Genomic DNA, 13488 nt, shown 5'->3' on the forward strand with positions numbered 1-13488 from the left:
GTTGCTGATCTTCCAGTGCAGCAATTACAGCATATCCAGTCCAAGGCCCCTTTTCTAAGTGAAGGACAAATATGGAAAATTTTCCATTGACCTTAACTGGATTGTCTCATTCCCCAACAGCCTATTTAAATAGAAGCTAACTGACAGAATCATTGGGAAGAAAGAAATGGAGGTCTGGACTGCCTAATTTAGTTTCATTATCCACCAATGAAAGGCCAGTATATCAGTGATTTCCAAATGCATTTGATTGAACTCAAAGGATATTAGGGAAGGTGAAAAGGTCCTTAGTTATTTTCCCTCTTCTCATAGCCCCCAGAAAAGAAACACAAAATTGCAAACCTTCTATGTTTGCTTCCCAGGAGAGATATAATAACATGCAATGAGAGTCTCAGAAGTTCTGTCAGGGAGGCTTACATGCAGTGACACCCAGTTCCACCCAAAGCACACAAAGTGCATTTCTCTTCACTTCCTTGGGCCCTGCTGAAGCCAGTGAGAGATGTCAGCCACTATTCATGGGCTTTGTGTATTCCTGAATGTTCTCCAGACTTTGCAATCTTCTATACTGTAACTGTTGTATCTCTTCTTATTTCATCAGGTGGTAGAAATCCTTTTTAATGCTCTCAACCAGAATCTGGTCCAGTTTGAACTGAAGCCTGGCGTTGAAGTGGTTGTGTATGTCACTCAGTTAACATTAGGTGAGTGTGGAGTCAAAGGCACAGCTGTGGCTCTCCTGAGGCTTCAGACAACTCCAGGAGAATCAGTCTACATCAGAGCACTCACAGTTTGGCAAGTGGCACTGGGCTATGTGCCAACTGAGACATTTTGGTAGAAGCAGGAAGTGTTAAAACCAACCCATCAGGGGCATCTTCATGCTCCAGTTTGTACAAGTATAAAAAGTACCTTGTAAGAGTTCCCTGTGGCTTAATTAACAAGTGCATTGGTGTTTTTCAAGTGTTTTAGAAAACCAGGTGAATGGTGTTCTATTAAGTCCCTATTGAGCACCTGTGGAATTCAGTGGGTTATTACTGAGTTTCATGGATGTTAGATCAAATCCTTATAGCAAAGTGCTTTTTACTGTTATGACTAGCTAGGAGGCTTTAAAGAGGCAAAGCATTCAGGAAAAGACTGAGGTCTCTTACAGGGAATATGTGCCTGATTACTGACTTCCAAAAATTAGAACTTAAATTTCAACACTACCTATCTCCATTTTTGCACAAAGTAACAGAGAGTCCACTTAAGCTTTGTCAATGCCTTTACTTCAAACCAGCCTAGTGTGAAGGTCTCAGCTATTGATGAAATAGTGATGGTTACAAAGAAGGGGATGGATTTATTTTTGCCCTTACTTTTTATGACTATCCTTGCAATTGTCTGAAATGTGGGATCTTGGGCAAGTGCCCTTGCTGATAGCCTCTCTGAAAGATTGGGATTCATACCCCACAATAACACACTTCAGCTTCTTCTCAGAGAGCCAAGAGCTGGGCTAAATCAAGGCTCATGACCTTTCCTACAGGTAGGTAATGCCTTTTTACCTTCACTCTCTAACTGCTCCTTCGGAATGTGAGTCTGATCCTAATAGGAGTAGCCTGAAATGGATTAATTTGCAAAACTGGGAATGTGATACAATGTCTGAGGTCTCCAGGTGGCTGGAATTCTCAAGAATCTGGCTTGGTTCTAGCAAGGCACTGCATTTAAATTATGTTTTGCAGCTATTTTTTCCCCCTTTCCAGTGCAGGTGCTGCATTTGTTTCATGACCATTTCCATAGTATTTTGACTTGGATGAAGTGACAGTCTTTCCCACAAAAGAGTCAGAAGTATTAGCAGCAGAATACTGGCAGGATCAGACTGTTAGGTGTGGAAATTTGACAGTGAAATCAGAACTGGCTCTATTTGCATGACTTTGCCCCTATCTTCAGGGTGATGGAAAAAGAATAGAGAATACTAAACCACCAAAGCCAAATATTTATGCAAAATGAGAAACACTCAGCTGCTACTTATAATCATTTGTGCATCATTAGAGACTTCTCATCAGACACTTGATCTCAGCACAGTGCTCAGGCCATTAAGATGTGCTCTGATGAGCTCTTGGAATAGCTGCATAAACAAGGTATAGGAATATATTGTATTTAGCCAGCCAAAATGTCAAGGATCAAATTCTCCAAAATATTATAATGTATTGTGTGATTGGATTCAGGATTATGGCTTTGGGCTCCTCCACATTATGAAACTGACTCAATTTAAAAGTCTCTAAGGTCCTGTACAAGGATGGACCTTGAGGCTTGTCACAAGGGTAGATCCCTGTCGTATGTGAGATAGAGGAATATCCTTGGAAGATGGGAGTTGTGGTGTTCATTGATGCTCTAAGGTATCTTCTCTGAAGGGGAACAGATATGTATTAAGCCATGCTTCATAAAATTCATTTCCACTCTAGTACCTGGAAAAACCTGAAAAGTAATAGCCCAGAGTGTTAATACAGGAGTGATTGGGCATTCAGCTGAGCGTGGCTTGCTGTGCCTTTTCACTCAGGGATGTTAGACTGCACTGTCTTGAAAAAGGGCCTTGACTTCTGAAGGATGAGAGAACCAATTTGTTTCCTACTGATTGGTCTTGCCAAAACCAGCATGCACCATACAGTAGTGATAAAGCAGATGTGACAGAGTTGAGCTCAACTCTTGGTACTTAATGTGTTTCCTTGTAATATTCCTCAAGTGTGATGCTTTGCCTTTCCTCCTGCAGCACCACTTGTGGATTCCAGCTCGGGTCACAGCAGTTCAGCGATGCTGATGTTGTTGTCAGTGGTGTTTGTGGGCTTGGCTGTTTTTTTAATCTACAAATTCAAGAGGTAAGTTGGAAAACTTTGGGGTGGGAGGAAGAGACTCTGGGTGGTTTACAGGAAACTTGTGCAGAGCTGTGCCTGAATTGCAAATGAAGTGTGAACTGTGCTGGGCATCAGGCTTAGATGAATGTAGCTCCCTGTTTCTGATACTTAGGAAATCATCTACTGCTGTTTCATCACAAAGCTGGTGCTCCAAAACTTCACCAAGAGCTCAGAAATCATCTTCTGCTTCAGCAGATGTATTTAAACCACAAACAAGAAATGGGAACCTTTGTGCTCACTGAGATACACAAAGCAAGCTTAGTCAAAAACCACATGATGGATGACTTCACACAGTCTATACCCACCTGCCCAGCTGCCTTAGTGCAGCAGCATCTCATTTGTGTCTTTTAAAGTGAATAGGTTAATCTTGCAGAGGAGCAGGTGTGTTTGTGTTAAAAGTGGGAGACTCAAAGCCAGAAAAATTTGTGTCAATCACCAAAATGCCTTTGGGAATATGTGCTGAGATTTACCTTGACAGATGTTAATACAAACCTTTTGCTTCCAGACAGCAGGCAGGACCAGGTCTGGCCAGTGGCACTTGGCTCCTGCAAGCTGTGAACCAAAATATGTGATAAGAATGGCCTGTTTGCTGAAGGCCTGCTTTATGAAGATATATTTTAGGCAGATGGAGCTCCTTAGGAGGAACTTTGCATTCAGTACAGTGCTTACAGTATAAAATGGTCTGTGTGCCTAGACCCTGACCAGTGGCAAAATATTGTGTTAGAAACATAAGCCAAGTCTTGCTTAAAATTAAATAAATAAAACTTTCTGGACATAGTAGTTTCTCTAAATGAAAAACTAGAGCTTTTCCTGTCCAGATTCCAGCTAAATGTTGCTTTCTCCAGCTTTTCTGCTCCCCAGCATAAGGCTAGTATTCTCTAAGGATGTCAGTGGGATGCAAACAATATTCAAAATTAAATTATATGATAAAACAGGCATCTATCCTAATCTCCAGGTTTAAAGTTTCCCTCCTTGCTAACATCTTGCATTAACCATTGTCCTAATCAGTGAGTGGCACTCCTTGTAGTGCTTGATCCTGTGCACATGCTAACTGTTATCAAGCTCCCACTGATTTCAGTGGCCCAGGACAATTTCCAGAGAAAGCATTTGTGTGACTCTGCTCAGAGGCAGATTTCAAGGCCTTCAGCACGACCTCATTTTGCAGCCTGAAATCCCCTCTCTGCTTCTGTGAGGTGACTACAGCTTCCCAGGAGAATGGGATCTGTTTAAGGCACAATTTAATAGTGTGCTGGGGAGGCAGCTGATGATTCCTCTCATACACAGATGTAAGATGAGGAAGGCAAAATCTTCCTGGGAGATGTGACAAGCTGTAGGTACAGCCCTGTGTAAGACATGCTTTTCCTTGTGTCTTGGTGAGATGGTTTCCTAGGTTTGGCCTGATGTCCTTGGCCCTGTGGTCAGCAGTTACCATTGCTGTGGTTACCACTAGTAGTTAAAGAAGGGTCTTTATATTCCAGCTACCAGAAAACAGTGAGAGCTTGTTAATGCACTTTGCTCTGGCACTCTCTGGGTCATTTTCTGCTACTACAGCTCATAAAACTGACTCTTGTACTACTTAAGCACCCTGAGCTTTGAGTACAGCAGCCATCAGCCTTCTATTATGCTCTAGGGCTATGGAGACCATGCCTTGTTAAAATCTGTCTGAAAGTTGATTATATGACAAATTGGGAGTAAAGAGGAAGGTGGTCAAAGCATCAATTTTGCTTAGTCCAAAAGCTTATTAACTGGCTGTCTCCTCTTATCTCTCTGTCCCAAAGGGGAAAAACACAGATCAAATTGACAAAGTTTAGGATAAGTCATATACACAGAGTGTTCTCAACTTAATTTTTCAGAACAGAAAGTAACTTTTCAGCTCTGTCTGAAACCCCTGGCTCACTGGAGCAGAAGTGAGAGCATGCAATGATTCTTAATGGAAAAAAGGGGAGCAAACCCAAAAGCTTTCCTGTGGCTCTGAGTGATGCAGAAGTCCATTAGCCACGTGTACTTTGATTAATGGTGGTCCCAGCCTGAATACAGAATTTCTGCCTACAGGGAAAGGTTATGGGAGAGCATAGGCTGACATGATTTTTTAATTCTACAAATTCATAGATTTGGTGCTTTGCTGGTTTGCACACAGACTTCTTATTACGAGTCCATCAATTTATAGACTCAGCAGGCATGTTAAACACTGCTGCCAGAGAGATGCTTATTGAGGAGGTCCCAGTGGAAAAGGAAGGAAGAAGGGAAAAGTATGGAAATAATCTGCAAAAATGTTTCTTTTCTGGGAGATTGAGCATATATCAGTCAATACTGTGTGTGTAGGAGTGCTGAGCAGTGGTGGGGCTGTGGGGCAGTCCAGGTGTGTGTCCTGGGACAGCAGGGCAGGACTGTGGGCTTGTGTGTGCTCAGAGTGATGTGCTTGTGGCCACCTGTGTTGTGCTGGGAGGCACAGCAGGATTAGGATTTGGGTATGCATTCACATATGTACAGGGATCTCAGTTTCTTTTTTCCCTAACTCTCTGAAGTATCCTGGCTCTCAGCCTCACAATTCTAAAGAGCTTTTCCCACCTTTCCACGCAAAGCTCAGAGACTCAGAGGTGATCACTGCTCTGCTATTGCACAGTTTGCAAGTAGAACTAAGTCTTCCACTATCTCCAGGCATGTTCTTCTGTCTCTATACACCTCCAGACAAGTTCTGGGCACCTAGATTCTATGGGAATGCATTAGTTCTCACTCATTTCCTGTGGAGTTCCCAAATCTTCTCGTGGCATATACGGCATATTTAAACATTAGAAGGTAGGAGAAAGGGAGAAGATCATGAATTTTGTCATCTGCTGCTAAACATCCCAAATATGTCCTGGCTTGATGCTGGTTAAGAACAGAATGCTAAATCAAGCCAATAGCACAAGTTGGTTGAGGCCAGAGCTTCACTGGAGTAAAATCAGCATAGATCTCTTGAATTCATGAGAGCTGAGGCAATTTCCACTGTTTTTAGTCTCTGACATATCCAACAGCACATAGATCAGCATAAAGATATGGCATTTTATGTTACTTCTTTTGAACAAGTTTTCTTTCTCTCCCACTCCTGTGTGCTTTAAGGAACTCAAAATATTCTCCCAACTTTCCTTTTTGGAGCAGTGTGAACTGCATGGCACGAAGACTTTCTAAGAGCATTAGGAAAAACAGTCAACTTCCAACAGGCAATGCAGATAATCCTGCAAACCCCACGATGCTTAACACATTCCTTTTCAGCTCTCTCATTTAAACTTGCATTCCTCCAGGGATTACTTCCTGTCTGTCTAGGCCTGTATAATCTGTCTACCTGACTGACTCTCAAGGATATAATTCTAGCAGACCAAGGTAACTTTGCCTGGGAGAAGGAGGAAGAAATAATCCCTTCACTTCCTTGGCTTCCTGAGCAGCAAGGAAAAATAAGTCCCTGAAAACTTGCATGATCCATAGCATGACAAACTGGTTTTTGCAATGGAATGGTAACAAATAGGCTTTGGATGGGTGTTATGAGGTCCAAATCCTTCCTGACTCTGAGGCAGGAGCAATTCTTTATAACTCTTTCAGATGTGACAATTTCTTCTGAGTCAGTGTGGGCCTGTCAGCAGCAACAAGCCCAGCAGTTTTTTTGCTCAGTTGATACTAGTGCCAAATTGATTTTTACTTTTGGTTTCCAATGCAACCCTGATCATATAATAAATACTGAGAGAGTTGACAATTGCAGCTGATTGTCCTTAGTTAATTGCTGCTGTCTGAGCTGAGTGCAGTGTCCACTGTGTGCACGATTTAAAAGGGCAGAACACTGAAGTTTGCAGCTGAGGGAGGCTTTTTTGCCCATGATGTGAAAACAATGGCCTGAGATTTGGAGTACCTTTGGCTGTTATTGGAATTAGTGGATACTAAGGGCACTTTCAGAGATGAACCTCTGGGTAGTACTTTCACCATTCTGAGAGCTCATACTTTGCATCACTGCCCATGCTGCATTTCTGGGATTGGTCTCAGTTTAGTTTGTCTCATTAATAAATGACATTCTGAGGATCCCCGTGTTACAAACCACAACCTCTCATTTTCCTTTCCTGTGCAGGAAAATCCCTTGGATTAACATCTATGCCCAAGTTCAGCATGACAAGGAGCAGGAAATGATTGGCTCTGTCAGCCAAAGTGAAAATGCCCCCAAAATCACCCTGAGTGAGTTCACAGACCCTGAGGAGCTGATGGACAAAGAGCTGGACACACGAGTGATGGGTGAGAGACAACCCTCAGCTGCGTTCTGTTTCACAGTCTGGGTGAAGATTTTGGTCTTTTGGGTATTAGGAGAGGCAGTGCCTGACCCTGGGTACAAGTAGAGCCCTGGGGTGCTGGGATAGGGAGTAAATCTCTCTCAGCAGCAGGATAATGGAGTTTCTCTTATAGATTTTCAGCTATTCCCAGGGTAGGAACCTGACTCCAGCAGGAGGTATAAAGTTAGTAATGGCTGTGGCTCACACCTATTCCTGCTCATGACCCTGCCTCTCTTGTGGAAGAGTGCCAAATTCCCTGTGCTCTCAGAAGAACCAGCTGAGCCAGGCTCACACTGTTGGTGTGCTGTGATTACAAGCAAATATGTCCCTAATAGCTTAATGAGTTTACTGCTGGTCAGCTGACCTGTAGCAATTGAGTTTTCTGCATGCTCCCTGCTTATTGCAAATACATAAAAAAATGTGCATTTTTCTGTCTCTACACTTACACTACCACATCCTAAAGAGTGAGAAGCAATACAGACCAAGCTGTTGAAGCCACTGCACTGATTCTCTTCTCCATTTTCTCCTCCACAGGAAGCATCTCAACAATTGCCAACAGTGAAAGCACAAAGGAAATCCCCAACTGCACTAGTGTTTAATACTGAGAATCCACTTGGTCTACAGCATTTCTGAATTTTTATTTGTAATTATTATTGTTATAATTATTATTATTATTATGAAAAAAGAAAGAGTTATATGTCATTATTATCATTTGGGAGGGAATGGGGTGGGCTTTTTGTGTTTACCAGGGCTGCATTCATAAATAGCAGAGGTTCTTCATATTTAGGGAATACACATCAGATTAGAAATAAAAAGCAAAGAATGAGTCAAGTGTGCAATGAGATTTGAATGCCAGCTTCCTGTTACATACAGAATGGGAATTAAATATTCAAATCCAACAGATAGGTGTCGTACCTTAGGCAACATGTTGTAAGTCAATTGTCCCTTTTCAGCCCTTTTCAGCATAAGTCATGAATCAGCTGCTTCATCCTGCCAGAGGGTTCAGACTGGGTTGTTGGACCAGGCTCTGCAACATGCCAACATCCCTCGCTTTCCAGTGACATGCATGTCTCAGCTTTTTGCAGGATCTTGCCTCTTTTAATTGCTTTTAATTTCAGTCACCCTCTGGCACTGTTGACTGCTGAGAAAGGAAAAGACAAAATCAGAGCAAACCCACATGTCAGTGTTCCTTGGACCACAGACTGGCTGGAGGGGACAGCACCACAAGCAGAGGAGGAGCGAGCCTGAGTTTATGAATGCAGCCCGGCCCCTGTGCATGTGAATAGCGAGGATGCCGAAGGCCTACTGTAGATATTTACAATGTACATAGCTTTTTATTTCTTGGGAAATAATTTAATGTTTAGTAAAAGAAGATATGTTTAAAAGAAAACCTGAACCACACACACCCACGTGCACACCCACGTGCACACACACAAACACACACACCACGTACAGCCAGCCAAACAGGGACCCTGGTGAGCACTTGAGTCACACTTTGGTTCCAAGTGTGTTCCAGTTGTCTGTCATATTTCAATCTGACACTGCTCTCTATAAAGAGAGTAGTTTATTTCTCTATGTATAACTGCAAGCCTTTTTTTACATATATGTATATATATATATGGTGTCATTTCCTGTGATGGAGCAGAAAAAGATATTAGCAGCCAGACTATGAGCCTGTCATAAATATTTTAATGATGTTTATCATCTCTTCATCCTTGTCACTGTTGCCCACTTCTGAGAATGATCTTAGTGGCATCTGTTAGTGAAAATGAGGAAAAGAATCCTGAGATATTATCACCATCTCTGTGTAGGTAAATATCAGTGGCCTTGCCATACCCAGCACAACCTCAGCTCAGCAGTGGGGCAGGTTGCAGTAGCTTTATTCCCAGGGGGAAGTCATGCTTTTTGCAGCTCAGCTGATGAAGTGAAGTGCCATTTAGGATGTGTAAGAGTCGTAAATTTTGGCTGAACATGATGCATGTGATTAGGGACTGCTCTTTGGAGAGGGCAGTGGAGGGTCAGACCTGCATTAATGAGCTGTGAAAGGTCCTTTCTTGTGAGTGCTGCAGAATGGCAGCTCCCAGCTCAGAGTGGAGATTTCTGCATGGTGGATGTTTTCTGTTGGTGTTTTCTGATCAGAACAGGGAGGTTAATGAAGAAAAGATATTGAAAAAGCTCTTTAGAAATTTTTTACTACACTGAACTGAGGATATCCCTATGAAGAGGTGGAGTTTTGGGGCAAGAGGTTGATTTAGTGGTGAGTTACTTTTTATCCATTTTTCTTGAGTTGATGATGTCAAAAATGAACCTTATTCTGCAGAGTATTGGCTTGTAGGACCCAGCAGGAGGAAAGGAAGATTGGGGGGCATGTTTGGGAAGATGTTTTAGTCTTTGTGTGGTAACAGGAGGCAGAAATAACAGCAGATGACAATGTTTGTTATAATTTCTAGGATCTGGGTACAGGACTTCAATCACCTTGAATACACCTGGTCTGAAATGAGGAGATGGCTGGAATTTGGGTGTTACTTGCTATCCCCTGCATTGCAACAGGCCAGTGGGCTACAAACCAGCCTCAGCCTCATGTGTTCACTCTGTTAGTGGGCTGGAATGTCTTTCAGAGGTTAAAATCCTGGTGGCTCTGCAGGTGGAGAGAAAACTGGTTAAACACAATTTTGCAAAACTCAGGAAGTGTTTCAAGATTAAAATTGTAAACCTGAAAAATAAGGAAAAACTATTTCTTGAGAAGTACTAAAACTAAATCTTCTCAGGTTTTTTTCAGTCAGTTTTGTGGATTTTTTTTTCTGTTGATTTAAAAATATTTATCTTCTGTTTTCCCCCTCACTTTCCTGCTCTGGGTTCTAATACAAGGTGAAGAGCAATGGCTGTGTTATTCTATTTAACCTTGGTTTCCATCCATCACAAGTGCATAAACTGTTGCATTACTGTCTCTGTTCTACTGAAACTCCACAGTAGTTTACAGTAATGGCCCAGTCTGATGATAAGACTGTTAGCACAAGGCCATAGCTTCCCATTTAGGTGGAGGTGGGAGGGATGTACATAAACAATGGTCCCATGGGCTTTGAGCTGAAGTGTGGGCTGATCTCAGTCTTTGCTGATCATTAGGATTTGAGGTTCTGCTGTGGTGAGCTGCTGCAGAGGGCTGAATGTAAAATACTCATTATTTTCGGTATTAACTTTTTTCTTTATAAACCATGAGGCAAAGTGATGATTTTCATTGTTGTTTGGAATTTTATAGGTTTTTCATGGGCTTCATCTCATGCTGTTTTAAGAAGAAAGGCAGAGGATTACAGTTTTCACAATTTTTTTCTTAATTTCTTTTCACAATTTTCTTACATTTTATTCCTTTACACTTTTAAAATTGCTGTTAAATGTCTCAAATGGGAGAAAGTAAGAAGGAAAAATTGGGAGTAAGCTGTTGAAAAAAATGGAAAAAAATTCACTTCTCAAAAAGAAATTTAATCTCAGTGAAGGCTGAGAAATTTCTGAATGACAGTTTTGGAGAAACATCTGTCTAGAAAGTCATTTTCCATCCAAAATGATCCTAAAGTATCCTACAAAGCAATCAAGAAAAATCCATGAAGCCAAAACTGCCATGTCAGAAAAGCCTGACTGATTCTTACGTTTGCTCAAACTTCCTCTTCCATAGGACTTGGTGGGTGTCACTGCCTCTCCGTGCAGTTTGTCACACCTGTCAGGACAGGCTCCAGGCACATCCCCAGGGTGTGCATGGCACCACATTTACCAGGTCATTCCTGCTCCTTTAGGGCACAGCGATGGCTGATGGCAGCTGGAGAAAGCTTGGGTTCATCACTGAAATCTGCTCCTTTAGAATCCAAAAAGAGTGATTACTGCACTCCTGTCTGTCCATGGGACCTCTGCAGGGTTTGGGCTGGGCAGCCAGCCCTCTTCACCATTTTGAAAGGGCTGAGCTGCAGTGTTAGCACAGACTGGAGTATTGGCCACTTTTATTTGTCTTGCTGGAAAATAACGACTTGGGGTTGTCATTGGGGTTTTTCCCCCTGCAGGTTTTACCCCTGAGGGAAATGTAGTGGAAGCTGTAGAATGTTATTTACCTGAGTAATGAGGGCAATAGGCAATGGCATCAATGGAACATAAATTGCTCCCACACTGTAATTATATAAAAAGAGGAAATGAAAGAGAGAGAGGCAGAGAGCAAGAGACTGGGTGAGTGCCCTCTATCACTGCCAGCCTTTCCCCCATGATGGATTAGCTGTAATTTAGGAATAATGAGATCTGGAGACTAGATGCAGCTTCTGGTTCTGTGTGGCTGACAGTCTGCTATAAAATGAACCTTTGTTTAGTTTAACCAGTACTCAAGAACCCCAACCCTAAACCTGGAAGGATCAGAGGTGAGACCAGAGTGGCAGGGGGCTAGAGAATGTTTCAGACACAGTTGCCATCAATGAGAGCATGTGTAGGAAGTGTGCATTTTCTTTTGGACTAAACTTTGGTTTTACAGATGTACAAAGATGTCCTGATGTCCTGTTCTCCTCCCTTCCCCTTCAGTCAGCTCCCACACCTATTCCAGGTCTAATGAACCAAACCAGAATCCTCACATTCTTTCTGATGATGTTGGACAGTGCATTAAACCCAAACCACCACCGTGGTTTCAAAGGATTAAATGAGACAGACAATTGCAATACCTGTATTGAACACAGTAATACAACTGCATGAGTCATATATATACATATATATATACTGTTCTTGGTTTTATTGTTCCATTTGAATATTTCTACTGTAAAAAAAGGCAGTGGTTTTGAAATTGTTGAAAATAAATGTATTTTTGTACATCAGAGTTACCCCTGGCTGCTTTTTCAATCCTTGTTCTTTTTAGATTTCCTTTTGGCAAAGTCTTCTTTCTCTTCTGAATTTCCCTTTCCATATCTATCCCTCCAACTCTGTTATTCAGGGTCATGCAGGCACATGGAGTGTCAACAGAGAAATGTTCTAAGGCAAGACTTTTAAGATAAAACAGAAAACAGCTACCTCTCCTTCCTTCTTAGTGCTCCTCTCAAAAAATAATTATCTTCTTACCTTTCCATTCTACAGGCTGATTCTCTTTGGAGCCTTGGAGGTGAATAGGAGGGGAGAACACTCTGCTTGTACAAGCACAACCCCATAAATCCCATGCTCTCACCTGTCTGATTTTAGCTTGTAAGAGACTGTAAAATGCCAATGTGGGAAAAAGAAAAGAAAAAAAGTTTCTTCACTCCTTGGCACAAGAGACTGTTGAAAAACAGAAAAGGGCATGGAAATATGTCTCTGGATATGTATCAGCCATCTCCACCCATGCACATGCATGCACACCCCACTCTCCCTCCTTTCCTTTAGGTCTGAGGTCCATAAACTGCAGTTGTTTCTGGTTTTCCTTTATGTCAGAAAGCTGAGAAAGTCAGGCAGTGAAGGACTGGGTTGGCCATCCCTGAGTGTCATGTATGAGATGATTTCAGCATCACAGAAGACCTCTCAGCTTTTGAAATATTTGTGTCTGCACCTCTTTACAGCAATGATAGTGAAACACTTGTGTTCTTGGGATCCTGAGCTACAAGTTATGGACAGACAAGCACAAAGGATGAAATTGCCATGGCTTAACAAGCTACCACTGAGACCCAGTGCTCAACTGTTCAGAAACCCAGCTAAGTGCAGCTGTGGAGTCAAGTGCAGGCACTTAAACTTCATAGCCTAGAAACATGAGCAGTAGCTCAGTCTTTGCCTGAATTCAGCTGGTTTTTCTGTGATGGATGGACCTCTTATTCCCTTTATTAAGGGCAGTGTAAGCATTGTTTACTACATTATGAAATTGTCATGGTTGTGCCAAGTACCCCTCTATCAGGGAATTGGTGCTCCTCAGGAAAATGCATCAGAACTGCTCCTGGACTCAGCTCCTCCCTGTCTGGTTTCACTTTCACACACTTGACCAGGCTGAGGCTCTGCTTAGCTGACTTTGCCTTCTTTGCCTGGGTCTTCCTTTCCCTTGGCCCTCTCCCCAGGGAAGTACTCTGATTATTAAGGACTATCAAAGCCCCATTGCATTACTGACATATTATTGTAATACATCACTTGAGTGCTGCTCTGCTGTTGTATATCATGGTGCTACATCAGGGAAATGGCAGGTGACAGGAGCCCCAGACCCAGAGACAGATCACTTTTCTAAGCTTTATGGCCTGCTTTTTTTTTTTTTTTTTTTTTTTTGCCGAAGCCAGCAAATAAAGGCAAGGAAAGCAGTATTGGAGTGCTGCCATGAAGCTTTCAAAACCTTTAAATATATTTACCTCTACATT

General features: G+C 42.2%; 1 protein-coding gene across 1 annotated transcript in view; it reads left to right on the forward strand.

Moving 5' to 3' along the window:
- Positions 1-12006, forward strand: part of SORCS3 (sortilin related VPS10 domain containing receptor 3) — a 266957-nt gene extending 254951 nt beyond the window's left edge. The window contains exons 24-27 of the mRNA XM_071446466.1: positions 596-695; positions 2735-2840; positions 6970-7130; positions 7700-12006. Of these exons, the coding sequence (XP_071302567.1) occupies positions 596-695; positions 2735-2840; positions 6970-7130; positions 7700-7764 (432 nt within the window). The 3' untranslated portion in view covers positions 7765-12006. The remainder of the gene's footprint in view (positions 1-595; positions 696-2734; positions 2841-6969; positions 7131-7699) is intronic.
- The last annotated feature ends 1482 nt before the right edge of the window (positions 12007-13488 follow it).

This window comes from Agelaius tricolor, unplaced genomic scaffold, assembly GCF_023055355.1.
Source record: "Agelaius tricolor isolate 1412-34295 unplaced genomic scaffold, bAgeTri1.0.p SCAF_22, whole genome shotgun sequence".
Classification (NCBI taxonomy): Eukaryota; Metazoa; Chordata; class Aves; order Passeriformes; family Icteridae; genus Agelaius; species Agelaius tricolor.